At 34.4% G+C, this 27,698-nt stretch overlaps 2 protein-coding genes across 5 annotated transcripts in view; one reads left to right on the top strand and one right to left on the bottom strand.

The window, feature by feature from the left end:
- Window positions 1-11,246: 11,246 nt before the first annotated feature.
- LOC141522362 (olfactory receptor 10G9-like) lies at window positions 11,247-12,188 on the top strand. The gene has a single exon (XM_074235744.1). It carries the CDS (start codon window positions 11,247-11,249, stop codon window positions 12,186-12,188), a length of 942 nt encoding a protein of 313 aa, XP_074091845.1.
- Window positions 12,189-23,022: 10,834 nt separating this feature from the next.
- The window catches only part of LOC141507565 (von Willebrand factor A domain-containing protein 5A-like), a 156,653-nt gene continuing 151,977 nt past the window's right edge, over window positions 23,023-27,698 (bottom strand). For all 4 annotated transcript variants that reach the window (XM_074215343.1, XM_074215342.1, XM_074215345.1 and 1 more), the window contains 3 exons: window positions 25,533-25,669; window positions 25,129-25,255; window positions 23,023-24,233 (listed from right to left, as the gene is read on the bottom strand). In XM_074215343.1, coding sequence (XP_074071444.1) covers window positions 24,154-24,233; window positions 25,129-25,255; window positions 25,533-25,669 — 344 coding nt within the window. In that variant the 3' untranslated portion in view covers window positions 23,023-24,153. The remainder of the gene's footprint in view (window positions 24,234-25,128; window positions 25,256-25,532; window positions 25,670-27,698) is intronic.

Raw genomic sequence — 27,698 nt, forward strand, 5'->3', positions numbered from 1 at the left:
TATTGTGTTGTCACAGACAGAATAACACAAAATCGAGTTGCTTCTTCATTAAAGCATCAGAGGACTTGGGATATGATATTTAAGAAAGTAAAAGAGGTTGGATTACAACCAAAAATCAACTACCCAGCAGAATTGAGCATACTCTTTTGGGGAGAGAGACATTCAATGAAATAAAGAATTTTTAAGCATTCGTGCTTAACTGACTCAAAATTACAAAAATAGGGGTCATTTTCCTATTGATAAATGACCAAACAAATGAATAGCTTTCAGATAAAGAAATTAAAGCTATATATATATATATATATATATATATATATATATATATATATATATATTTGTACCTCTCCAATCAATAGTGAATTAGAACTTTTTTATACATCTATATAAAAAAGTTCTAATTCACTATTGATTGGAGAGATACAAATAAAAACAATTCTGAGGTAGGACAGAAAAGAAAAATGAAAATGTTGGAGGGAATGTTGGAAAAATGAGGCATTAATGCAGTGTTGGGGGGAGTTGTGAATTGATTCAACCATTTTGTAGATCAATTGGAACTATGCCTTCATAGTTATAAAACCATACATACCCTTTGATCCAGGAATACCACTACTAGGTCTATATCCCAGAAAAGTCCAAAAACAAAAAGAAAAAGAACCTATGTGTAGAAAAATGTTTATAGCAATACTTCTCCAGTGACAAAAATTGGAAATTGAGGAAATACACATCAACTGGGAGAATGACTGAACAATTTGTGGCATGTGATTGTGATGGAATACAATTTTGTCACGAGAAATGATGAGTGGGATGCTCCCCAAAGAAATATAGAAAGACCATATGAACTAATGCAAAGTAAAATGTTCTTTGTACAAAGTAGCAGTGATATTTTAAGATAATCAACTGTGAAAGACTTAGCTACTCTCAGTAATAGCAATAATCCAAGACAATTCTGAAAGACCTATGAAGAAAAATGCTCTCCATCTCTAGAGAAAGAACTGATGATGACTGAATACAGATTGAAGCATTCTTTTTTAGTTTCTTTTTTTTTAACCCCCTTTATTTTTCTTGGGTTTTTTGGTCTATATTTTCTTTTACAACATGGTTATTATTGTAATATTTTACAAGGCTACACATGCATAACATATCAAATTGCCTTTTAATTTGGGCTGGGAGTTTAACAAGGGAGGAAGGGAGATAAGTTGGAACTTAAAAATGTTAAAAATGAATGTTAATTTTTTTTACATGTAACTTGGGACAAATAAAACACTAAATAAAAAATTTATGGAAAAATAGATTTGGAAGAGAACTTGGAGTCAATAAATTTCAAGTTGATTTCTATCTTCAAGAAAATCTTTCTTCCAATGGACATATAAATTGTGAATATTCTGCCATCATTGTCTTTGGTCCAAAGGAGAGGTGCCAAAATGACCATCATTTTATTAAAATGCTGGCATTATTCATAAAATGACTAAATTATCCAGAAATTGTATCCCTCAAACTTTTTAAATGTCATGGTCCTGTAATTCACATCTCTTCAGTACTCCTTAATCCTGGCACTCTCCCTTCCCTCTAATTGGTGAGTTTAGAAGGTGGACAGTAGAGAACTCCTTCCAATCTTTTATTTAAGGAGAATAGCCAAAACAACAACTCATCATATGACTATAGATAGCATTATTTCTCCATCTGCAAATTACCTGTTCATATCCTTTGACCATTTATCAATTGGGGGATTATCTTAAAATATCACTGCTACTTTGTCTTATAAATTTTATTCAGTTCTCTATATATTTTAGAAATGCATCCTTTATCATAAATGCTTGCTGTAAAAATTGTTTCCCAACTTACTGCCTCCCTTTATGTCTTGTTTCATTGTTTTTATTTGCACAAACCCTTTTGATATTAATGTAATAAAAATTATCTGCTTTGCATTTTGTAATATTCTCTTTTGTTTGATCATGAACTCCTACCTTTTCCATAGATCAGATAGATAAAATATTCCCTGTTTTTCTAATTGGCTAAAGGTATCACCCTTTATATCTAAATCTTACATCCATTTCAATCTAAACTTTATATGAGGGTGAGAGGCTGATCTATGCCTAATTCCTGCCATACTATTTTCCTGTTTTCTTAGTAGTTTTAGTCAAATGGTGAGTTCTTATCCCAGAAGCTGGAGTCTTTGGGTTTATCAAACAAATAGATCACCATAGTTATTTACTGTAAATTTTTTTGTACCTAATCGAATCCACTGATCCATCACTCTATTTCTTAGCCAGTACTGAATAGTTTTGATGCTGCTTTATAATATGATTTTAAATCTGGTATGGTTAGGATACCTTCCTTTGCATTTTGTTTCATTAATTTCCTTTATATTTTTGACCTTTTGTTTCTCTATATGAATTTTGCTATTTTTTTCTACCTCTATAAAATAATTATTATATACTCAGATTGACATGGCACAAAATAAGTGGTGCAATTTAATTATATTATCTTAGCCTGACTATCCACAAGCAATTATTTAGCTCTGATTTTATTTTTGTAGAAAATGTTTTGTAATTATTTCCTTGTAATTTATGGTTTTGTCTTGGCACGTAGAATCTCAAATATTTTATGTTGTCTACAATTACTTTAAATAGAATTTCTCTTTATAACTCTTATGTTGTACTTTATTGGTAATATATAGAAATGCTGTTGATTTATGTGGGTTTATTTTATAGCCTGCAGCTTTGCTAAAGTTGTTCATTGTTTCCAGTAATTTTTAAAAGTGATTTTATAGGATTCCCTAAGTATACTATCAAAATATCTGCTAAGAGTTTTGTTTCCTTAATGCCTATTCTAATTCTTTTAATTTCTTTTTCTTCTTTTATTGCTAAAACTGCCATTTTAATACAATATTGATTAATAGAGGTGTTAATGGGCATCCTTGTTTCACCATTGAGCTTAATGAGAATGCTTAGTTATACAATGCTTTCTGATGGTATTAGATAAATATTGTATATTGTTTTAAAGAAAAATCCAATTATTTCTGTGATTTCTAGTTTTTTAATAGGAATCAAAAGTTTTTCAGGTGGCTCAGTGGATAGAGCACCGGCCCTGGAGTCAAGAGTACCTGAGTTCAAATCTGACCTCAGACACTTAATAATTACCTATCTGTGTGGCCTTGGGCAAGCCACTTAACCCCCATTGCCTTGTTAAAGCTAAAAAAAGAAAATACAGAATTTATTGAAATAATCATATGATTTCAATTAGATTTGTTATTGATATGGATAATTACACTATTAGTTTTCCTAATATTGAATCAATCCTACATTTGTGTTGTAAATCCTACCTGATCTTAGTGTATTACTCTAGTAATAATTTATAGTAATCTCTTTGTTAATATTTTATTTGAAATTTTTGCAACAATATTGACTAGTAAAACCTTTATAATTTTGTTTTCACTCTTACTGGTTTAGGTATATTTTAATGTCATAAAATCACACTGACAGAATTCCTTTTTATCAGTTTTTAAATTATTTATATAGAATTGGAATGAATCGTTCTTTAAATGTTTAGTAGAATTCACTTGTGGATCTATCTAACAATAGAGATTTTTCTTAGGGAGTTCATTGATAGCTTCTTCAATTTCTTTTTCTGAAATGGGGTTAAGTATTTTGTTTTCTTTTCTCTTAATCAGGACAATTTATATTTTTGTATATATTCATCTATTTCACTTGTATTGTCAGATTTATTCTACTACAATTAAGCAAATTAGCTGCAAATTACTACTTCAGTTTCCTTTTCATTGGTGGTGAACTCACCCTTTTAATTTTTGATACTGGTAATTTGCATTTTCCTTTGTTTTTATCAAATTAATCAAAGGTTTATATATTTTATAGATTTTCTTTCATAAAACCAATTCTTACTTCTAATTATTACCTTATTTTATTGATTGTATTAATTTTCATTTATAATTTTTTGTAGTGGCAAAGAATTGGAAATTGAGGGATGTCTTTGATGTTCAGAATTTTTAATTTAATTTAACATTTCATTGGGAATTTTAAATTTGATATTTTATCTTTGTTAGTTGCATGACCAATTCATTTATCACCTCTTTCTCTTATCTTATTTATGTAAGAATTTAGGAAGATAAAATTTCCCCTAATAAACTACTTTGACTGTATTCCACAAATTTTGGGGTATGTTGTTTCATTACTGTCATTGTCTTGGATGAAATGATAATTTTTATGATTTATTGCTTGATTGACTTATTCTTTAAAAATTAGGCTACTTCATTTTGAATAATTAATCTTTCCATGGCTCTTTATTCCACATGTTTTTATAGTATTATATGAAAAGGATTCATTTAATATTTTTGCCTTTCTGCATTTGATTGTGAAGTTTTTATGCTCTAATATATGGTTAGTTTTTGTGCATGTGTCATGTACTGCTGGGATTCATTAAGCTATATTCCTTTCTATCACCATTCAATGTTCTCCAGAAGTTTATCATAGCTAACTTTTCTAAAATTTATTCACTTCCTTAATTACATGTTCTTTCTTTGATCATGGCTTTCAGGTAATTCAACAATTCTGAAATTATCTCTCCTTGAACTAGTTTTCAGTTCATTTCTTTTTTTAATATGATATTTTACAGTTTCTTCTATCTTTTTGATTTTGAATGATTCTTGATGTATCATAAAGTTATTAATTTCCACTGGTCTAATTTTAATTTTCAAGGAATTATTTTTTCAGTTATCTTTTGCATCATTTTCCATTTGGCCAATTCTCTCTTTAAAGTCTGTTTGTTTATATTTACATTTATCCAACTGTACTTTTTTAGGTTTTTTTTTTTTTGCAAGGAAAATGGGGTTAAGTGGCTTGCCCAAGGCCACACAACTAAGTAATTATTAAGTGTCTGAGGCTGGGTTTGAACTCAGGTACTCCTGACTCCAGGGCCGGTGCTCTATCCACTGTGCCATCTAGCCGCCCCTCCAAATGTATTTTTAAAGAATGTTTTATTTTTCCATTTGTCCAATTCTGCTTTCTTTAAAAGTTATTTTCTTTGTCCATTGGCCATATAATATTTTTGAAAGAATTGTTTTATTCAGGCATTTTTGTATTTCATTTTCCAAGCTGCTGACTTTCTCTTGCATACCTCTCATTTCTTTGCTCAATTTTCCTACTTGATTTTTAAAATTTTTTTGATCTCTTCTAAAAGATCTTTTTGGGATTGAGAGAAATATATATTTCCCTCTGGGGCTTCACATATAGGCATATTTCCAATGCCCTTTTCTGAGATGGTGTTTTGATCTGCCTTAGTACCATAGTAGCTTTCTATGGTTAGGGCTTTCTTGTTTCTTACTCATGTTTAATCTAGATCATAGTTTTTAAAGTTGAGCTCTGCTCCTTGGTCATGGAGGGCATACTTTCCCAGGCTTCTTGGGCTGCAGGTCAAAGGTCTGCTTGCCAATATTTCATGTGTTGGGGCCCACAGAGTTAGTTGTTTCCCCATTATTAAGGGGTTTTGATGTTTTTTAGGATTAGGAGGTGTAGCAAGAAAATAGTTCATTTGGAACATACATGGTATGTTTTGGGACTTTATAATAACAAGTATGAGTCAATAGCAAGAAATTACAACTTAGAAAACTAATAAAATCTTAGCTTCCGATACTAAGGTACATGGTTTATGAACTAAGTAGACCATAAGCCTTTTGTCAATAATCCTGATCAGACAGTATCTGACAATTAGAATCATTCTGAAGTAAAATTGGTGCCTAGAAAGGTAATATTTTCTAGCTCTCCTCTCCAAAGTTCTTCAAGCAAAGATCATTTAGGTCATTTGTAATGAATATCCTTGTTTTGATGTTAAATGGATTTTAAGGATCCTTACAGCTCTGAAATTCTGGAATTCCAAGACTTTGTGATTATTGATATCTTGAAGCAGGGATATAACCTTGATTTCTTTTATTTTTTGTCTTACTTTTTTATTTTCCTGCATATGCACATGTGTATTTTTAAGTTACAAAATTTTCTTCCACCCTCCCCTTCCACACCCTTCCCTCAGGTTAGCATTGCACATACATCTTATTGATTAACATGTTTACAGATTAGTCATTTTCAGTGAGAGGAATTAGGATTGTGGGAAAGAGTTATATGAGAGATAATTTTTATAAAGTGTTCATCAGATTCTGAAGGGTTGTTTTGTTTTGTTTTGCTTTTCTTCTTCTGGATGAAAATAACATTGTCAATAGACAGTCTAATAAGTTTGTCCTAGCGCTCTGAAATGCTGAGAGGAGCTGCTTTCATCAAAGTTGTTCATCTCACAATGCTGTTGTTAATGTATACATTGATCTCATGGTTCTATTCCCTTTGCTCAGCATCAGATCCCGTAAGTCATTCCATACTTCTCTAAGAGTCTGATTATTTATGGTTTCTTATAGAACAATAATATTCCATAGCATTCATGTACCACAACTTGTTTAGCCATTCCCCAATTGATGACATCCCTTTAATTTCCAGTTCTTTGCCACTACAAAAAAGAACTGCTATGAATATTTTGGAAAATGTAGGGCTGTTCCTACTTTTTTCAATTTCTTCTGGATATAGACCTAGAATTAAAATTGCTGGGTCAAAGGGTATGAACAGTTTTATTGCTTTTTCGGCATAGTTCAATATCGCTCTCCAGAATGTTTGGATCTCAACTCCACCAGCAATTTATCAATGTTCCAGTCATCCCACAACCTCTCCAACTTTCATCATTTCCCCTTTTCTTATCTAGGCCAGTCTGATAGGTGTGAGGTGATACTACATTGTTGTTTTCATTTGCATTTCTCTAATCAATAATGATTTGGAGCATTTTTCATATGATTATATATAGCATCAGTTTCTTCATTTGAAAACTGTCTATTCATATTCTTTTACCATTTATCAATTGGTGAATGACTTGTAACCTTATAAATTTCTATGTATATTTGGAAATGAGACCTTTATCACAACTGATAGCTGTGAAGATTGATTCTCAGCCTTCTGTTTTCCTTCTAATTTCGGCAACATTGATTTTATTAGTGCAAAAAACTTTTAAATTTAATATAGTCAAGATCATTCATTTTGCAATTTATAATATGCTCTAATCCTTGTTTGGTCATAAATTTAATCCCCTTTTCACAGATCTGATAGATGCAGTAGTTCTTGGATTATTAATTTATATATGATGTTGCCTTTTTATGTCTAAATTGTGTACCCATTTTGATCTTATTTTGGTAAAGGGTGTGAGATGTGGATCATATGATTTCTGCTGGTTTTGCTATTGATATGTTCAGTTATGTTGAGGATTTCTATTGTTAATTGGTAAGTTTTTGCAGTTTCAAATTTGTATCTTCTATTAGTCAAAATCTTTCATTCATGCAACTTTGCTTAAGCATTTTGAGGAATGATATTCTATTTTTGTGCTTAAGTTTCATTTTATTTAAAAATTTCTATTTTACAAAAATAGTGGATGAACTAAAAAAGATGCAAAATAGTAGCATGAAAATAAAGAAAATTTCAATACTGGATTTTCAGCATCTTTTATTCTTCCTTGTCTAGGAACCTGCCTAGGAAATGCTATTTCATATTTCACAGAGAAGCTACAAAGTCAGTTGTCAGGTTAGACCTGAAATAATGTTTGCAAGTAATTTGGAAACAACCTTTCAGAAAATTAAGAATGAGTCTTCAGAGAGAGTCTCTAGACTTGACAGAGAAGAACACATTGTGGACTAGAAGTTATCTTTAATTTCATGAAGAAATTACTTTAAATAGACAAAATAGGATACATAAGTTCTCATTACACATTACAACATCATACCATAATAAATTAGCAAATAAAGACACGGGTTTTTCTCTCTGTATCAATATATAGAATATGAGTATGGAACAATGGAGAAGTAAATATAGAGCAAAAATACTTCCTTATGTTCCCTTGTGAACAAAATCTCAGTTGTTTACTCTTTTTTTATCTAAGTGAGAAAGCCCAGGGATCCCAAGTGATCTTAGTCCTGGGGGACATTTTTCCAATTTAAGCTCTCTAAGTTTTACAATTTAGATTTTTTTTAAAATATCAGTTTTCCTGTTCTTGCATATATATTAGTCATATCTTTTCATTCTGTAATAAACAGTCTAAACTCTTTGAGTTGTGACCAATATCTCCACTTGTGACCAATATCTCTACTTATCTGATAACTAATGAAGAATGGGAAAAACACCAGATAATCCTGACTATAGAGTTAAAGACTATGGGGTGAGTATTCTTCTCTTCATATTTATTTTTTATTAAGTTCTGAATACCTTACATAGTTGGTAATTTTCTTTCTTAGACAACTACTGACAGGTCAAATTTCATGGAAGGTACACTTCCGGAAGGTACTTCACTATCAAAAATCATCAAAATTTGGAGAAAATATCTGCAATGTCAGAATAAGGCTGAAGGGATCTTAAAAGATTAATTCAGAAATGCCAAGTATATGAGTATTCCTAATGTCATAAGAAAAGTACCTTGTTTTGGCAAATGAATAAATATGAATATTTCATCTCAGGCATTTAGATTTGTGAGTTCTTTATCCAATTATCCTTATTATTTAGAATTAGATTATATCATAATAAAAAGATTATTGAAATAAGGATCAAAAGATTTGAGTGTTAGTCCTAATGATTTAAATTCCTATATATATATGTGCAAACATCATTGTCTCAGTTTCTTTATTTGTAAAATAGAGAGAATAATGACCATAATACATAGTTCAAGGGGAAATTGGGAGAATACTATGAAACAAAAGCTACGCAATTGTTCTGCAAACCTGTGACACATCAAAAATGTAATAACATAATGTAATGAACTATCAATGGTTCAATTCCTTCCCTTTCTTGGGGAAAATTTTCATTCTAGGGACACTGAAATATTAGGTAATGGCTCTCTATCATAGTCATTAATGGTTATATTTTGCTGCTGCTTTTGGTATTTTACATGTTCAAATGTAGTCAGGATTAGGATATGACAAGATAGGTATGTGTATAAACAACTGAGTACTCCCTTGATGATGATGACTAGCATGAGAGCATTGCTCTCTAAGCTTTATGAAGAGCCAAGGCATCAACAAGACAGTCACAGGGCAAATATTTTTTCTAAAAGAATCGTAAAAAAAAGAAAAAGGACAAATTAAGGGAGTAGGAAACTATGAAAAAGATGTTATTTCTTAGAGGAGGTCTGGTGAGAGTGAAGCACCTTGAAAGTTATTATCTTACTAGGAATCATGCTCAATACTAGATCTTACTTTCTTTGTTCTGTAGAGTATATTGAGTATGAGATTTGTCTACCTTTAACTGATCAACTATGGACATGCATGGATATACATCTTTTTTTTCCCCCAATATTTATTTATGTCTTATTTCATCAAAGTAGGAAATCATTCCAGTCTCCACAATAGCCCTCACATTTATTCTCCTTTCTCTATTCAGACACTACCATGACTCAGATCCTTTTCACCTTTTTTGCCTAGAATTTTGTAATAGTCTCCTAATTATGCCCAAATCATATTTCCCATATCTGCCAAAGAGTTTTTTTTCCTAAAACAATAGTCTTTTATTACCTCTAAGAGAAACTGCAAATGTTTCTGTATGGCATTTAAAGTTCTTCATAGCTTAGTTCAAATAAACACTTCAAGCCCTATTACACATTTTCCTCTTCATATGGCTTGTAGTCCATCCAAACTCACCATCAAATGGAGCATGAAATTCCATTTCACATATCTTTCACATTCCTGAATTTAATTCTCCTTTTGGTAAACTGCTGTTCCAAAAATTTCCCAGTTTCTATAAATGCTCAGAGAAGTTTTCTAAATAAAATCTCCTGCTATTTCCCTGTCCAGACAAATCACCTTGAATCTATTTTGCATATAGATTCAATTGGCATAAAGGTGTCAGTATTTGGAGCACACGGAGATATTCTGCTTGGCTCCAGTGAATGACATGAAACCTTGGGACAAGTCTATTTCCAGTTACACATGGCTGAGGACCCTTGGAATGTGTATTAATAATGAGTTCCCTAATTGACTGCTGATACAGAAGAACTAATAACTCAGGAATCATGCAAAGGCAAGGTACAAAATCTTTCAAGTCTTCCTTTCTATCTATGAGATGTGGGGACTATTTCATGCTGGTCCTGAGACTTAGGTAGAACCAAGTTTCCTGTCCCACACCAAGGCTCCATGTGACTCAGAGAATATACCCTCTTTATATCAGGTAAATGGGCACCTGAGGATAGTTTGTCAATTTTTGAAAGATCTAGAGATCCTAGATAGGCTATAAGACAGAAATTTCAATGTTCCAGGAGTGATAGTGGCTTAAAGCTGGAAACTTTTCTATATTAAGAGTGTAGAGACTTATCAATAATAAAGAGAGGTGGAAAGACAGTCATGTAAAGATGGAGGCAGTGTAAACTTTCAGCTATGGATCCAAGAGGGCAAGACCACCATTAAATATCAACTGAATTTCTCAGACGAAGGAGAACTACATCCAAGGGGAGCTCCATCAGAAATCTTTCAAAAATATTTCAAAATGATTGTATATTAAGTTTGTGCTACCTATTCCTTGATGATTACATACATACTTGTAGAAGAGGACTCCCTAACTCAACTCTAGTTGATTTGGGCTGATTATTATTAGGAATAAGTTTAGTCTGATGGAATTGTTATTGAAATTCCAACGATGGTTTCAAAGAGTTAATCTTAGACAACTCTCACCACCAAGTAGCAGAAATACTCTGTGACTACTAACCTTGGAGTATGAGCACAGGTTTTGGAGTTTGGGGGGATTTATTGATATTGGCAAGGGCATTGGATTTGGACCCAAATGACCTACATTTAACTTCTAGATCACTCATACTATGTGACATTGTATGTGGCTAAGAGTTGCAACAAAAAATCAGTTCATTTTATATAGGATGAAACTGAGAGCCAGAAAAGCTAAGTGACTTCCTCAGAAAGTACTGCTAAATGAAAGCAGTATTAAAATAAGTATTTAAACATAGGTCCTTCAAAGTCAAATCCAGTACCTTTCCGTTACACCTCACTTTTTCCTTTTACCTTACTCAGTCTCAATTTCTAACTTGTAAATTTAAGAATTAGACTAAATTATATCTGAGGCCAGCAAGCTCCAGATATGGCATTCTTATTTTCATAGTGGTAGAATCTTTTTTGAATGATATTTTCATCTCCTTTAGGTAAAGCATCTACAATCTAAATGGAAAGCAAGAATCAGAGCTTTGTGACCACATTTATCCTCATGGGTATTCCACATCCACCAGAACTGGACACTGCCTTGTTTGGAATATTCTTAGTGATCTATACATTTACTGTGGTGGGAAACCTCCTCATTCTGACTGTGATCAAAATAGATAATCATCTCCACACACCCATGTACTACTTCCTAGCCAACCTTTCCTTTATTGACACATGGTTCTCCACTGTCACTGTGCCTAAGATTCTCATGGGTCTCCTTTCCCCAGATGGTGGGGCCATCTCTTTTCAAAGTTGTGCAGCTCAACTCTATTTTTTTCACATTCTGGGGGGTTCTGAGTGTTTACTTTATACAGTTATGTCCTATGACCGCTATCTAGCTATCACTTACCCTCTGCGCTATGCAACCATGATGAGTGGGAATACTTGTGCCCTTCTAGCTGGAGGTACATGGCTCACTGGTGCCCTTCTTTCTGCTATCCAGACCACTCTGACCTTCCGTCTTCCCTATTGTGGACCCAATCAGATTGAGCATTATCTTTGTGATGCACCCCCCATTCTCAAATTGGCCTGTGCAGATACCTCAGACAATGAGACAGTAATCTTTCTTAACATTGGGGTACTTACTTTTACCTGTTTCTCTCTAATTTTTCTTTCTTATGTGTCCATTGTCCGTGCTATCCTGAAGATCCGCACAGCACAGGGCAGATTCAAAGCTTTCCAGACCTGTGCCTCCCATTGCATTGTAGTCCTCTGTTTCTTTTTGCCTTGTCTTTTTATTTACCTAAGGCCAGGCACCAAAGATGCTGTGGACGTGATTGTGGCTATTTTCTTCACTGTGATCACACCTATGCTGAACCCCATGGTATATACACTGAGGAACAAGGAGGTGAAAATAGCTCTGCTCAGGTTACAAAGCAGAGGAGTTTTTACTAAGAAGAAATAGGTAATTGATGAGAATATTATGTTTTTTTCCATAGACAATGGATTTTGAGAAATGAGATGCAAGCTATGAAAGGAAATGTTTATGCTATAAATTTTGAATATAATAATAGCAGTTGATATTTGCATAGTGATTTCTAACAAATTTTTGCATGGTTATTTCACTTGATCTTTAGAACAATGGGGGGAGGCAGGTTCTGTTATTATCCCCATAAAATAGATGAGGTAAATGAAATAAAGCAATTAAGTGACTTACCCAGGATCACAGGATTAGTCAGCATCTGAGTCTGGATTTGAACTTAGGTTTTTCTGACTCCTTGCCAAATACTCCATCTATCCATTGTGTCACAGAACTGCCCCCATGAATATATTAGATTTTTTTGTTATTATTATCATAGCAGAGGAAAATAGTGGGAAAATTTGGAGAATGTACTTCATGGAAGTGGAGGCTAGACTACCCAAACACCCCCTGTGTTTCTTTACTTAAGAAGAATCAACCAGGCAGGGTTGATCACAAAACATTTTGACTTTTGAACACTTTTGTTTATGAAGAATGGATGAATATGGAAATTGTATAAAAGAAATCAGATTTACCAAAAAATATAAGAGGATTGTTATCTCTGGCAGAGAATACTTGAGATGACTCCTCTCTCTCTCTCTCTCTCTCTCTCTCTCTCTCTATATATATATATATATATATATATATATATATATAATGTATATATACATATATATATATCATTCTGGTCTAGGCCTGCATTCATCTGCATAGCCTTTAGATAACATTAGATCTTGGGAGAAAGGAGAAGAAAAAGGAAAGGGAATAAATATTTTTAAGTGCCTACTATGTGCCAATCACTTTGTTAGATGCTTTTACAAATATCTTATTTGATCCTTACAAAAACACTACAAATTAAGTGCTATCATGTCTATTTCACAATTGAGTAAATTGAGGCAAATGAAAGTTAAATGACTTAACTAAATTTGCATAGCTAGTATTTGTATGAGACTAGACTTCCTGATTCCAGGCCCAGCACTCTCTGTGATGTGTCACTAACTATCATTTGGCATTGGAAGGGATTATAGAAATTATCTTATCCAAACCAATCCTGAACAAATTGAATTGTTCTATCCAGTCTCTCCCACATTACTGGTTGAACTGGAGTTAATGATGTGAATTAGCAAGGACACTATTCTAAGTATTTTTTTTCACACATCAACTACTACTGATCCAGATGAGCTGAGGAATATTAGGCCCAATATTCTGCTCCAAACCACAACTTCTTTCTCAGTCCTTTGGTTGAGTCCCTTTCCCAGACTCCCTCAAATTTCCCTCAGTGAACTTTGGAAGGGCAGGAGACAAAGAAGAGGAGGAGACAGGCAGGAGACAGTTTCTCCCTATACACTGAGGTCTGCAAGGTCTCTGTTTATTTAAACAAATACCATTGCTCAAATAACCTTTCCAGTCCCTTAATCCGCTTCCACTACTGTGGCAATTAACAAAATAAGGCTCTGGTGCTCAAGGACACCAGGTGAAGATAATTTACAGTGCTCCCACACACAACAGTCCCTAACATCCTTTGGTTGTCTATTATAGATTCTAGCCTATTCTGGTGTCGGGCTCCTTATTCTTGTATTTCCTCAATTTGGAGTTAGTTCCAACTCCTGCATGTAGTGCCACTGACAGACTACACAGGGCTATGAGGGATTAAACTGGTCTCAGATCTCTTTATTCTATGTCCTTGTTGGTGCTGAGACACTGTATTTGACAGGTCTCTCTGTTTTTTCCCAGGGTTTCAGAAATTTAAGGGTAGGACCCTGATTTCATGTGCAGTGATCTATGGTGTCTGATCCTGTCCCTTGCTTTGGTTCTGACAAATGAGGATGGAGAAGTGACTTCAAATTCCTATCACCTGGAGCTAGCTAGCCCTTGCAAGGCTTCAGGCCTTTGGATGAGAGATCATGTGGCTTCCTTTGTGGAGCTTCTCTTCCTACTTCCACTAATTTCCATGTTTACTAGAGATTGACCAGGTTTCCCTAGGGTGACACCTCTACTAAGCTCCAATATTCTTTTATTGTGCAGTTCTGGACTGAATAGAGGGGCTTACTTCTGCTTAGTTTTTCACATTGGTCTTGTTGGGTTCCTTGTCAAACCCTTTTTATAATTTTAAGTTTTTTTTAATTTTGCAAGGCAAATGGGATTGTGACTTGTCCAAGGTCACATAGCTGGATAATTATTGTCAATTGTCTGAGGTTTGAACTCAGGTACTCCTGACTCCAGGGCCAGTGCCCCATCCACTGTTCCACCTTTCAAATCCTTTCTGAAGTTTTGGTGGTAGAGCTTGACTTCTTTCATAGCATCCTCTTAGCTTGAAGTCTCCAAAGTCTAATCTCAGGACTCTCTTGATTCCTACAATAAAATGATAACCTTAAAGAGATGGGAGTGAGTCAGTGCTACTTCTAGGCCAGAAGTAAAGGTATGAACAAGAAAAAGAACAGAAATCATTAGGATCTTGTGACTCTGTTCCTAGAGAAGTACTCTCATTTTATCTGCTATATAGGTTTCTGAGTGAATGGCAGTTTTTAAAAAATCTTAGTACCCTCCTTTTGGGAAAGAGTAGAACAACTTTAGTGCCACGGCTTATTCTTGGAATCTCTGTCCTGGGGAGGCTAAGATTGGTGGGACATCTGAGCTTGGGAATTCTGCAGTAGGGTTAAAGTCTATGGAGTTTCCTCAGGAAGTCTGACTCCAATAGGATGAAGCTATGGGAATGTGATGGTCAGGGAAGTAGCCTAAGCAGTGAATGGGCCCAAGTCAAAATTTCTATATTGGTCAGCAGTGACTGATCATGAGTGACTACTGGGCTTGTAGTATGAGATCAACTCCAAGGTTCAAAAAAGAATAAGAAAAAAGAGCAGGAATGAAATGAGCATTTATATGGCTCCTACTAGTTGGCCATATAGGCTCTGTGCTAAACGCTTTTTGCAAACATCATCTCACTTAGTCCTCACAAGAACCCTGAGAAATTGAGGATGATGAAGAAACTTGGAAAACAGGTTAAGAAAATCACTCAGGGTCACAGAGAGTTAGGACCTGAGTGAGAATTTGAACTTAAATCTTTTTGACTTGAAATTTAGACAGACAGAAAGGAGCAATGAGGACTGCCTCAAGCCTCTCTCTTCCCAATCCCCTTTATTTGTTTCAAGGAGTCCTGAGTTCATTGTGAGACTACCCTCCTCAGCTATTGAAAGGACTCCCTGAAAGCAACTTTTTGTAAACTGAGAAATGAAAATAATGGTTTTCTGTGCTGAAATGTCATTTGCATTGCAGGAGACTGGGACAGTCTTTGGTGGAAGAAGTACAAAGTCATGTCCACTTGACCCACAGTCTTCATACTGGAATACTCTGAACTGAGCATTCTACACTGACTTTTCCCAACAGGTCAGGCAGGCATCAAACACTTGACATGAGATACAGGCATCTTATCTCAGATATTTCCTCTAATCTACCATGACTTCATTCTCACAGTTGGTGCATGACTCTGAGTAAGAATCCAAGGGAAAACCCTTGAACATAAGTGAAAAAAATGAGGAAATGCCTCTTCTTGCTATATCCCAGATCTCAGATACTTTTTTCTTGGTAGTGTCCAAGTCTATTCATTGTACTAAAATTCAAATGCCATGATTGCGTAGGGATTAATTTGACTATTAATTATGAGTGAGTTATCTATTGGAATCAGATGGACATTGGTTCAAATCCTGTTTTAAACACTTATTAACTATATGACTTTGGTCAAGTCATTTAAACTTTCTGAGCTTCATATTTCTCTTTTTAGAAATAGGAGCAATAATTACAAATGATACTTAAAAAACACTTGGCTAACTGAAATTTAGTGATAGTAAACTATTATTAAGTGGATGCTTGCTGTAGGCAAATGGAAAAAAAGGAGGAAATTAAGGAGAAATTGTATTTTCAGGACACATTGATGAGTAGGAAAAATTCAATTATTGTATCTCCCTGATTGCATTTTTAATCTTTCTCTGTTTTCATTAGGTCTGTTTTTCACTGCTCAGAAAGCATCCCGACCTGCTATAGTACCTACGAGCTCCCATAGTAGCCAGTTTTCTTCAGCAATCCCATTATTAACATAAGACAAAAATATCACTTTGAGTAAGAGGTGTGGGCCATACAGACCAATAATTTATTTTTGACAGAGAATTCAAAGGTGGTTTATGGTAGAGCATCAAGATGTATAATATGATATCAACCTTAAAAAATTAGAGACATGTTTGATCAAATAATCAGAAAAGATCTGAACCCCTGATAAATGGAAAGAGATCACAATAGATTTAAAAGGAGTGGAAGATGTACTGAGAATGAAGGAATTATTCAAATAACTAGATTAAGAGATGGTACATCCTTCCATGTGATTGGAATATGGTATTGTCTTCTAAGGTGAATATGACAGTTATCAATTTATCATAAGTTGAGGTCATTTTGACTTCATAAATTTCTAAATTAGAAATTTTTATTTTTTTAAATTAATTAAAAACTTTGGTAACATCTTCATTTTATAACATATCCTTACTTCTATTAGAGAAAAAAAATTAGAGTAAAACTAAGCAACATATCAATAAAGTCTGATGGAGGCTAGAGTATTATACATATATTGCCCCACTCCTCTGCAAAAGTAAAAATGGGACTAAGATTCAGCTTAATTTCTCTTTTTTCAAGATCCATACTTATTATAGTAGTAGAGTCTTCTGTTTCAATTTTTTTGATACTGTCTATTTGCACTGTGATATTTTTCATGTTTTTCTGGTTGTTTAATTTACTCTAAATCAGTATTACCTTTATTTACCACATTTTTCTTTTGGAATTTTCATTCAGAGTTGTTAGATTTCTTTGAAATAAATAACACATTCACTTTATTCTGATGCTTGAGTTGAATGTAATGAATATATGAATTAAGTGAAGTCGGAGATACTAACCTTAAGAGATAGGAATGGAAAGTTACTTAAATATATTAAAATAGATTTACAGGTTGGTCTAGTCTGTAACATGTTATTTATTTTGAATTTTACATTTTCCCCTAATTTTGGGAGTCTCTTAGTCTTTACATTGTTTCCATGGTATACATTGATGTAAGTTGAATATAATGAGAGAGAAATCATATCCTTAAGGAAGAAAAATAATGTATAAGAGATAATAAAATTATGTAATAAGATAATTTTTTTAAATTAAAGGTAATAGTCTTTGGTCTTTGTTCAAACTCCACAATTCTTTCTATGAATACAGATGGTATTGTCCATCACAGATATTACAGAATTGTGCCTGATTGTTGTATGAATGGAATGAGCAAGTCCATTAACGTTGAGCATTACCCCCATGTTGCTGTTAGGGTGTACCATGTTCTTCTGGTTCTGCCCATCTCACTCAACATCAGTGAGGTTTCCCTGAATTCCCATCCCTCCTTGTAGTATTCCATCACATACGTATACCACCACAGTTTATTAAGCCATTCCCCAATTTATGGACATTCACTCAATTTCCATTTTTTTACCACCACAAACAGGGCTGCTATGAACATTTTTGCATGTACTACAATTGTTTTCAGTGATTTCTCAATAAATGGACATCTTTGTTTCCTGTTCTTTGCAATGACAAAAAATGATACTTCAAATATTTTCTAGTATATCTAAATGTGACATATAAAATGTTTGAGAAACATAATTCAGGGTAATTAATCATTTTAATTATCATTCTGTATATAGTAAAATGAGTCAATGACACTCTCAAATGCCAAAGAGCCTCATGGAATAAATTTGATGCTTATTTGCCTTTGAAAGAGTGGATCTTCCTATGGTGATAATCAACTATGATAGGTTAACAAGTGGGAAGGGAAAGGGGGAGAGGGGCAAATGGCTTCTCTCATTCCACCACTAAATCTTTAAACTCATAAAAGAAAGAAAGAGAATGCTTTAAAATTAAAATTGCTCCTTTTTAAACATCTTATTGATTCTGAGAGAGATGAGACACAAAGACCAAAAAAAAAAAAAGAAATCAAAGATGAGATAAGGGGTGGCTAGGTGGTGCAGTGGCTAGAGTATTGGGCCTGTAGTCAGGAGTATCTGAGTTCAAATCTGGCCTCAGACACTTAATAATTACCTAGCTGTGTGACCTTGGGCAAGCCATTTAACCCCATTTGCCTTGCAAAAACCTTAAAAAAAAAGATGAGATAAAAACTACTTCACTTGTTTGACATTATTTTTTACTCTCCTCCTTTACTTTCCTATATTCTTCAAAATAAGGAAAACTATCAGCATAATTGATCCTATAAATAACAAAACTAAGAGATTCATATGATTATCTTGATATTGAAAAAGTTTTTGATAAAATACAGAACATATTCCTATTAAAATATCATAGGAATAAGTTTATTTTTCCTTAAAACAATAAGTAATATCTATCTAAAACCATAAGCAAACATTATTTATGCTGGAGATAAGCTTGAAGCATTCCCAGTAAGATTGAGGGTGAAAGAAGGATGCTAGTTATCACCACTATTATTCAATTTTGTATTAGAAATGTTGGATTTAGTAGTAAAAGAAGAAAAAAGTTGAAGGACTTAGAATAGGTATTAAGAAACAAAACTCACTCTTTGCAAATGATATGATAGTATACTTAAGAGAATACTATAGAATCCACTAAAATACTACTTGAAATAATAAAAAAATTATTAAAGTAGCAGAATATAAAATAAAGTCATACAAATTATCAGCATATCTTTAGTTTATTAACAAGATAGAACATTGAGAGATAGAAAGAGAAACTCTGTTTAAGGTAATTTGGGAGTCCATCTGTCAAGATAAATACAGAAACTATATAGAAACAATTATAAAACACTTTTCACACAAAAAATATCAGATCTAAATAACTGGGCAAATAATCAATTATTTGTGGGTTTAGGCCAAGCTAATATAATAAACATGACAGTTTTACCTAAATTTATTTACTTATTCATTTTCATAACAAACTACCAAAAATTATTTTATTTAGCTAGAAAAAATAGGAAATTCATATGGAAGAATAAAAGGTCAAAAATATCAAAGGAATTAGTGAAAAAAAAATGCAAAAGGAAGTGGCTTACTATACCAGATCTAATATAATAATATTAAGCATAAATCTTCAAAAACAACTTGTGACAGGCTAAGAAACAGAGTGGTGGGTCAATGGAATAGATTAGGTACAAAAGAAACCATAGTGAATGACTATAGTAATTTACTGTTTGATAAATTCAAAGACTCCAGTTTCTGGAATAAGAACTAGTATGGCAAAAACTAGGCACAGACCAACATCTCACATCCTAAACCAAGATAAGGTCAAAATGGATTCAGGATTTCAGTATAAAAGGTGATTATAAACCAATTAGAAAAATAAAGAATAATTTATCTGTCAGATCTATGGAAAGGGGAGCAATTTATGACAAAAAAGAGAAAGAGAACATTATAGTGTGAAAATGAATAATTTTGATTACATTAAATTGAAAAGCTTTAGCACAAATAAAACCAACATGACCAAGATTAAAAGGAATATATATATGCTGGAAAACATTTTTTAGCTGATTAAGGATAAAAATTTAGAGAACTGAGTCAAATTTGGAAGAATACAAATCATTCCCCAACTGATAACTGGTCAAAGGATATGAATAGGCAGCTCTCAGATGAGGAAATTACTTGAATTAATCACTATTCAGTTCAAATTTGTGATTTAATGGCTATCTATGATAGAGAATTAAACAGAAAGGGTTGAAATTTCAGTTAGTAAATGCTTTTAAAATGAGACATTAAAAATTAAAAAATAAATAAAAAATAAAATGACATTAGCAATTCATTGATTATATGAATTATATTGTGATTTATAAGATAGTTCCATGATGTATTAGCTTGACCTAGTCTAAAAACATGTATTAGTATTAAGGAATTGCATTTGCAATACCCTTTAACCCCTAGGAATCACTATGTCCATACCTAAGTGACCTTTACTTTAAAACCACCACTGATTTATTCCCCTAAGATACTGCTGACCAGGGGTCGCTAGGTGGCACATTGGATAGAGCACCAGCCCTGGAGTCAGGAATACCTGAGTTCAAATCTTGCCTCAGACACTTAATAATTACCTAGCTGTGTGGCCTTGGGCAAGCCACTTAACCCCATTTTCCTTGCAAAAACTAAAAAAAACAATACTGCTGACCAAAGAAAGTGCATCTCAACTACTCAGTGCTGATGGAGTCATATTGATTACTGACAGGGATATGATCCTAGAGAGATGGGATGAACACTTTTATAGTGTTAACAGACCATTGTCTATTAATGCAGAAGCCGTTGACTGTTTACCTCAGGCTGAAGTCAATCAGTCCCTAGCTGAAGCTCCAGCTGAAGAAATTTTGAATGTCATTAGGCTACTTTCAAGTGGCAAATCACTTGCTGCTGATTCCATTAAAGCTGAACTCTACAAGGTGGTGGTAGGGGGTTCATTACTCTTCCCAAAGTTGACTGAAATTTTCCAGGTTATATAGCACAAGGAGATTATTCCCCAAGAATTCAAGTAAGCCTCCATTGGTCATCTCTATAAAGGGAAAGGAAATAGACTGTCCAGTGTTGATATCAGAGATATGTATTTCTCTTTTAGTCATTGCTGCTAATATTGGTCATCAATTTCATGATAGCATGTGTGCTCAGGTTCTGGATAGTGGACAATGCTCTCTAGATTTCCCAGTCACCAATGGAGTGAAACAAGGATGTGTCCTTGCTCCCATGCTTTTTAGCATGATCTTTTCAGCCATGTTATCAGATGTCTTCACTAAAGATGAACAAAGCCTCAAGGTTAGCTTATGGACTGATGATAAATTCTTCAACTTGAAAAAGCCAAAAGTCAAGACTAATGTGGAAGGGATGTTGGTTAATCATCTTTTGCAGGTGATTGTGCTCTCAGTTCAGCCTCTGAAACTGAGATGCAATGAAGTTTGAATCTTTTCCTCTGCTATTTGTGCTAATTTTGGTCTAATAATTATCACCCAAAAAACCGAGGTGCTCCATCAGCCAGCACTACACAATCCATATGTGGAACCATCAATTACAGCAAAAGGAATTTTGAATACAGTGGATAAGTTTACTATTTACCTTGGCAGTGTCCTTTCCAGGAAGGTATATATTGATGATGAGGTTGACACATTCATTGCCAGAACTAGTTCAGTATTTGGGAGGCTCCAAAAAAAAGTGTGGGAGAGAAGAGGTATTAGACTAACTACCAAACTGAAACCCAACAGGGTTGTGCTGACCTCATTGCTATATGCCTGTGATACCTGGAGAATCTCTGCCAGCACTATGACAGGAAACTGAATTACTTCCATTTAAATTGTCTTAGGAAGATTCTGAAGATCACCTGACAGGAGAAGATACCAGACACTGAGGTCCTTTCTTGAGTTAAACTGCCAAACATTCCAACATTACAAAGAGGTATGGGTTAGGAATGTTGTTCAAATGCCAGATGTATGCTTGCCAAAAACTACTTATGGAGAACTCACCGAGAGCAAGCACTCACAAGTGGGTCAGAAGAAACAATAGTGGGATGCCATGAAGGTCTCTCTTAAGAACTTTAGAAATGATTGAACAGCATGGGAGACACAGACACAGGATTGCCCAGGATGGGGTGCCCGCATCAGAGAGGGTACTGTGCTCTATAAGCAAGGCAGAATTGCAGCAGCTCAAAGGAAATTTGCCTGACCTGTGGTAGACCATTCTGAACTTGTATTGCTTTGATCAAATCACAGTCAGACACACTCATTTCTAACATAGTGATGTCATTTTGGTCTTCAAAAACAAAAGACAAGAACCAACTAACCAACCAACCGATATACTGCTGGCTAATCACTAATGTCTGATGGCCTGTGGAAAACCCTTGCTGAAATGAATTGTAACTGAAGCCCTCTGATGGACCTGTAGAATAAAGTGTTTATTAAACACACACACACACACACACACACACACACACACACGCAAGCACTTCTAAAGACTAACCTATTAATTTAGAACTCTTCATATTTCTGAGAAAATTTCCCCAGGGACTTCACAAGGGTCTTAAAATTCCTCATTTCCTGAGTATCAAGGTCCTTGGTCAAGAGGAAGATATAAGATATAATTGCTTAGGGACTCCGATCTTCTCCAAAAATTGATAAGTAAACTTGAGAAAGGTGTGAATAGTAGGAGTCTGGATTGTATATCTTTGACTAAGAAACAGAATGAGAATATTCTCCCAGTACTAGATAACTAGGCAGATTTTAAGGATATAAAGTGATTTCAAACTCTTTATTTTTTAGGTTTTTGCAAGGCAAATCGGGTTAAGTGGCTTGCCCAAGGTCACACAGCTAGGTAATTATTAAGTGTCTGAGACCGGATTTGAACCCAGGTACTCCTGACTCCAGGGCCGGTGTTTTATCCACTACGCCACCTAGCCACCCCTATAAAGTGATTTCATTGCTCATTCTCCTCTAGCAATGCCATGAATTTGCAAGCTCATCTAGACATACCTGGGAATTCTAAGTAAGATTATTCCCAACTCAAAAGAACTGAGGCTAGCGGCTACATTATGGGGTACTGCTTATAAGATGGGACAGTTGGATACCTATGTAGAAAATGAGCAGAAGAGATGGAGTTTGCCTTTTGGGAAAAGCAGGCAATTGGAAGAGCAGATTAGGGGTGTGACGACCAAGATTCTGTGACTAGGCAGAAGAAAATGGCAGATAAAACAAAGAGAACTAAAAGGCAAGACATTTTATTCTTGTTACTAGAATTTTTGTAGGGAATAACATGTTTCTGAAAAGGTGAAGTACCTTTGGCAAAGCAAGTAGGGATATAAGGGCCTGATTGTAACCTACCTGCAAAGTCTTTTCCTTCATCTCACAGGGAGAGGTCAATTTCTATCCTAAATCTATTGACTGCTACTACTCCTAGCATTGTTCATTGCTGAATCATAGGATTCTGCCTCCTTGACCACAGAGAAGTCTGTGTCTTCAATAGATCTCACAGGTGGTGTGGGGAAGCTCATCATTGCTTGTAGAATTCAAAGATATAAAGACCTCAGACAGAATCAGAATGATCCAGCTAAGTTTAGTTATCTCTTCCCAGCACTCCTTCCCCTCCACCCCAAAGACAGAGTTGGATTAAACCCAATTCTTGCCTTCTACCTCTAGCTTCTTGAAAGGGTTCTTATTTGCTCACCATCTTTGTCTAGGTAGAGTACAGGGTACAGTGTTAGAATAATTATTTTAGGTCATCTAATACTAAATTCTCATTCTGTCCTCAACCTCTATCTACACATAGACTAAAAGAAACTTCAAATTAGCAATTCCCTCTCTTTGTTTATGTATTAAAAAGGAGGGATTTGCTCTTTTTAAAATATTCCCTGAGATAGCCTAAAGGGAGGTAGAGAAAAAATGAAGTAATATCTGTCTTCCCCAACCATAAACTTCATGGATTTTATGCAGTGATAGATATTCTGATAATTTCAAAGAATGACCTAGTATAAAAGTTTTAGTGGAACTAAAAGAGGCTTATTTTGATTTTCCCAGTTGTTACTTTTCCTATTTCTCCCCAAACCCTCCCCCTCTAAAAATATTAATTTTGCACATATTTTGGAATTTACTCATTTGTGCCCTTATTGCTTTATTCAGTGAAATGCAAATTGCTTTTGTGAGAAGTCTACCATTTTTGTCTTCCTAGAATTAGTTCTCTATGTCCAATTTATAGTAGGGCCCTTAATAAATAAATACTTGAAGTGGATGAAACAATGGGATTAATCAATTACTAAGGGAAATGAGTTATAACATGGAAAGCAGGCACACCAATAGGTTTTAGCAGCAGAGAGGGTAAGGAGCAGTAGCCTAAGATAAGCTTTTCCATTTCTACTCTCAGAGACCAAAGACAGCAGGATCCACAGATGATTTCAGGAGAATATTGGCGGCTTTGATGCATTCACACAGAGAGGGATCTGTAAACATAAGAAGATGGATAAGAAGACAAAAAGGCAAAGCAGGAAAATGGATTCATTTTACCATTTTGTATCCTATTTCCTTCTATGCCTCCATCCTTTATTCTTTCTCCCCACTTCTGGTTGAATTGTTTCAATAGTATCTGACTCTTTGTGATCCCATTTAAGGTGATGGCAAAAATACTAGAGTGGTTTGCCATTTTCTTCTCTAGATCATTTCCAAGAGGAGGAAACTGAGGAAAACAGGGTGAAATGACTTGCCTAGGGTCACACAGCTAATAAGTTATCTGAGGTCAGATTTGAACTTAGATCTTTCTGACTTTATCCACTGAAGTACCTAGTTACCCCTATTCCCATTCTACCCTCTCCCAACCATTTCTAACTCCAGTAAACTCATTAGACATTTATTATGATTAACAGAAGGTACTGCATTAGACATTGTAGTACCCACCAAGAGTCTTGTTCTCTTTTCTTATCCCTTAAATTCCCCTTTTATTTTTCCTTGCCCCACAAACACTTTGGAGGCACAATGTTTTTATTATCAGAAGAGTGAAAGACTGTTTGATAAGTTTCAGGTTCATCCTTGGGGCATCAATGAGACTAAAGGAGAAATGATGCTATCCTGTCTGGCAGAAGGAAGGTGAAGAGAGGCAAGACTACTCTGTCTAGAATTCTTGATATATACAGACTCTTTCCTACAGGCATTTCCAATCTTCCTCTTGAGTCTCCTCTTTTATGTGTAAATCCTTCCTCTGGGTTGAAAATAGAATAGAAGGGAATCAGGCAATCAATCTCTTTGTCTCCCACTCTAGTCAAGTTATTGTGATAGTATCTTGAGGAAATAGTAAGTTTCCTGATTTATGAGGAAAAAGAATCTCAAGGCAAGAGTTCTTACCAGATCGAGACTGGATCCATGCCACAGCCTTCCTTTCCAGAAGTTCCCATTCATCTCTCTCAGCCCAGCTGAAACTGTGCATCCACAGAACAGCCAAGACAGTGGCCCACCTTAGAACATCTTTTCTCTAGAGAATATATATATATGTATGCATATATATATATATATACATATATATATATATATGTATATATATATATATATGTATATATATATATATACACATATATATGCTTTTAAGTCCTAGAAAGTATTTCCATAAACCTCTCTGGGTCATAGACCACATAATGAGAATCATTTGCCCAAAGGTCCATTGCTTTCTCTTGCAAAGAGGGTCACCTCTTCTCTTGCCCTTGATCCTCATACATACCCCATTTTATCCCTGCCTCTCTCTGGGATCTCACCTGGTCAGGCAATGCAGCCAATGCATTCTGAACATTCACACCTAAGACTGAGGCCAGAGCTTCATCCAATTCCCAAGAACCATCTGCCTTCTGGAGGGAAATAAGTTGCAGAAGTAGAGACTCTGGAGGGGATATGCCTGGGGGAATAAATAGGAATCTTCAGTGACACTCACATCCCCATGCCAGTTAAGGATTAAATATAATTTTTCCAAAAATCTACTAGATACAAAGCATGATATATTAGGAAGGGGAAATTGCGAAGGCTCCTTGCAGCCCCAGTACTAGATTCCCTAATCTTCATATAAAAAAAAACCTCAGACAGCACTATACCCCAATAATTACATCAAGCCTGTATTGAGCTCTAGACAATCCCCCAGCTAGTTTCTACACCAGTATAGACCACCAACTAGGAACCATCCTCACTGCTGACCAAACTAACTGCTCTACCAGTCAACCAGCAGCAAGACCCCATCCATAAAACAAATGAACAACAGAAAGGCCTCTTGCAGACTGAGCAAACCAGCAGCTAGGCCTTGAGACCCAGTAAAAGTCAATAGAAAGATGCCAAAATTGGAAACAAGGAATATGGAACAGGGCAGGAATAGAGACAAACACTTACATAAAAGTACAGAGTCACAAAATTGGCTGAAAATAGGTAAAAATATTTAAAAAAATGTACTTGACTTTATAAAGTTTCTATGGAGATAGGGAGGATTAAGGCACAGATTTAAATAAGAATAACAGTGTCAAAATGATTACTTGTGATGCCTCAAAGAAAAACTTAAATTGATATCAGGCTTAAAAAGTGCTCATGGAAGAGCCTTAATATAATTTTTATTCATTTTCCCCTAAATATTTAAAAAATTTTATATACCAAGACATAATTAGCATTCAATTTTATAAGACTTAAAATGAAATTTTAAAAGTAAACTAGAGAAAAAGAAGAAAAATTGAAAAAAGAAATGAGTAACACAAGAGAATCATTAAAAGAATTAACAATTCATTAAAAGCACAGAAAATGGAAAATATACACAAAAATTAACCGAAGAAAATAATTCCTTAAAAATAAAATTAGTCAAATGAAGAAGAGATAAAATCTGATAGAAGAAAATGTTACTTAAAAATTAAAATTGGATATGTGAAAGCTAATAACTCTATGAGACTTCAATATAAAACAAAGAAAATGTGAAGTTTCTCATTTGAAAAAAAATGACCTGAACTCTTAGAAAGATAATTTAGCAATTATTGTACTAGCATAAAGTCATTATTTTATAAAGTACATGGACATCATATTTTGAGAGATTATCAAAGAAAGCTTCCCTGATACATTAGAACCATAGGATACAATGAATCCAGGGCTCATCACCTGAAAGAGATCCAGAGATCCTAAAATAAAAATTTCAAGGATTTGGAGACCCAAATTCTAGAGCTCTAGTGAAGGAGAAAATACTAATCAGACAAAACGAAACAATTCCAATATTCTGAAGGCAGAGTCAGGATTACATAGTTTCTACATAAAAATGAGAAGTCTTGGAATATTATATTCTAAAAGATTATAATTAAGAATCACCTACTCAGCAAAACTGTGTTCTGGAGGTATTGAGGAGAAGAGGTTATGGCTATTTAATGGATTAGAGTACTTTCTAGAATTTCTAATTAAAAGACCAGAGTTGAAGAAAATAAATTGATCTTCAAATACAATACTCAAGAGGAATGTGAAAAGGTAAAATAAGAAAGAGAAAGCATAAGAGAATCAATCTGATTAAACCACGTGTATTCCCACATGGCAAGGAGATATTTGTAACTTAAGAATTTTGATTGTAATAGCAATTAGGAGTATGCACAAAGAGATGATATGGGTGTAAGATGATAATAATGAGATGATATCCACAAAAAAGAAAACAAAGTTAAGGGATGGAAAAATAAACTGTAGTAGAAGAAGAGGTAAGGGGGAGGGGATGAGGACTGGGATTGGAGGGCAAAGCTTAACCCTCATTAGTTCAAGAAAGAATAGTATATTTAGTTGTATAAAGAAATCTACCCTACCTCATAGGGAAGCAAAAAGTGATATGAGGATAAGAAAATGAGGAAGGGAAGGTGGATTGGAAGAGACAGTGATCAGAAGTAAAACACTTATGAGGAGGGAGAGGGTGAAAGATAAGAGAG

The sequence above is a fragment of the Macrotis lagotis genome, chromosome 1 (assembly GCF_037893015.1).
Source record: "Macrotis lagotis isolate mMagLag1 chromosome 1, bilby.v1.9.chrom.fasta, whole genome shotgun sequence".
Classification (NCBI taxonomy): Eukaryota; Metazoa; Chordata; class Mammalia; order Peramelemorphia; family Peramelidae; genus Macrotis; species Macrotis lagotis.

Bases quoted from the DNA above. Each gene is read 5' to 3' on its own strand.
- LOC141522362 (XM_074235744.1), top strand. From the start codon at position 11,247: ATGGAAAGCAAGAATCAGAGCTTTGTGACCACATTTATCCTCATGGGT.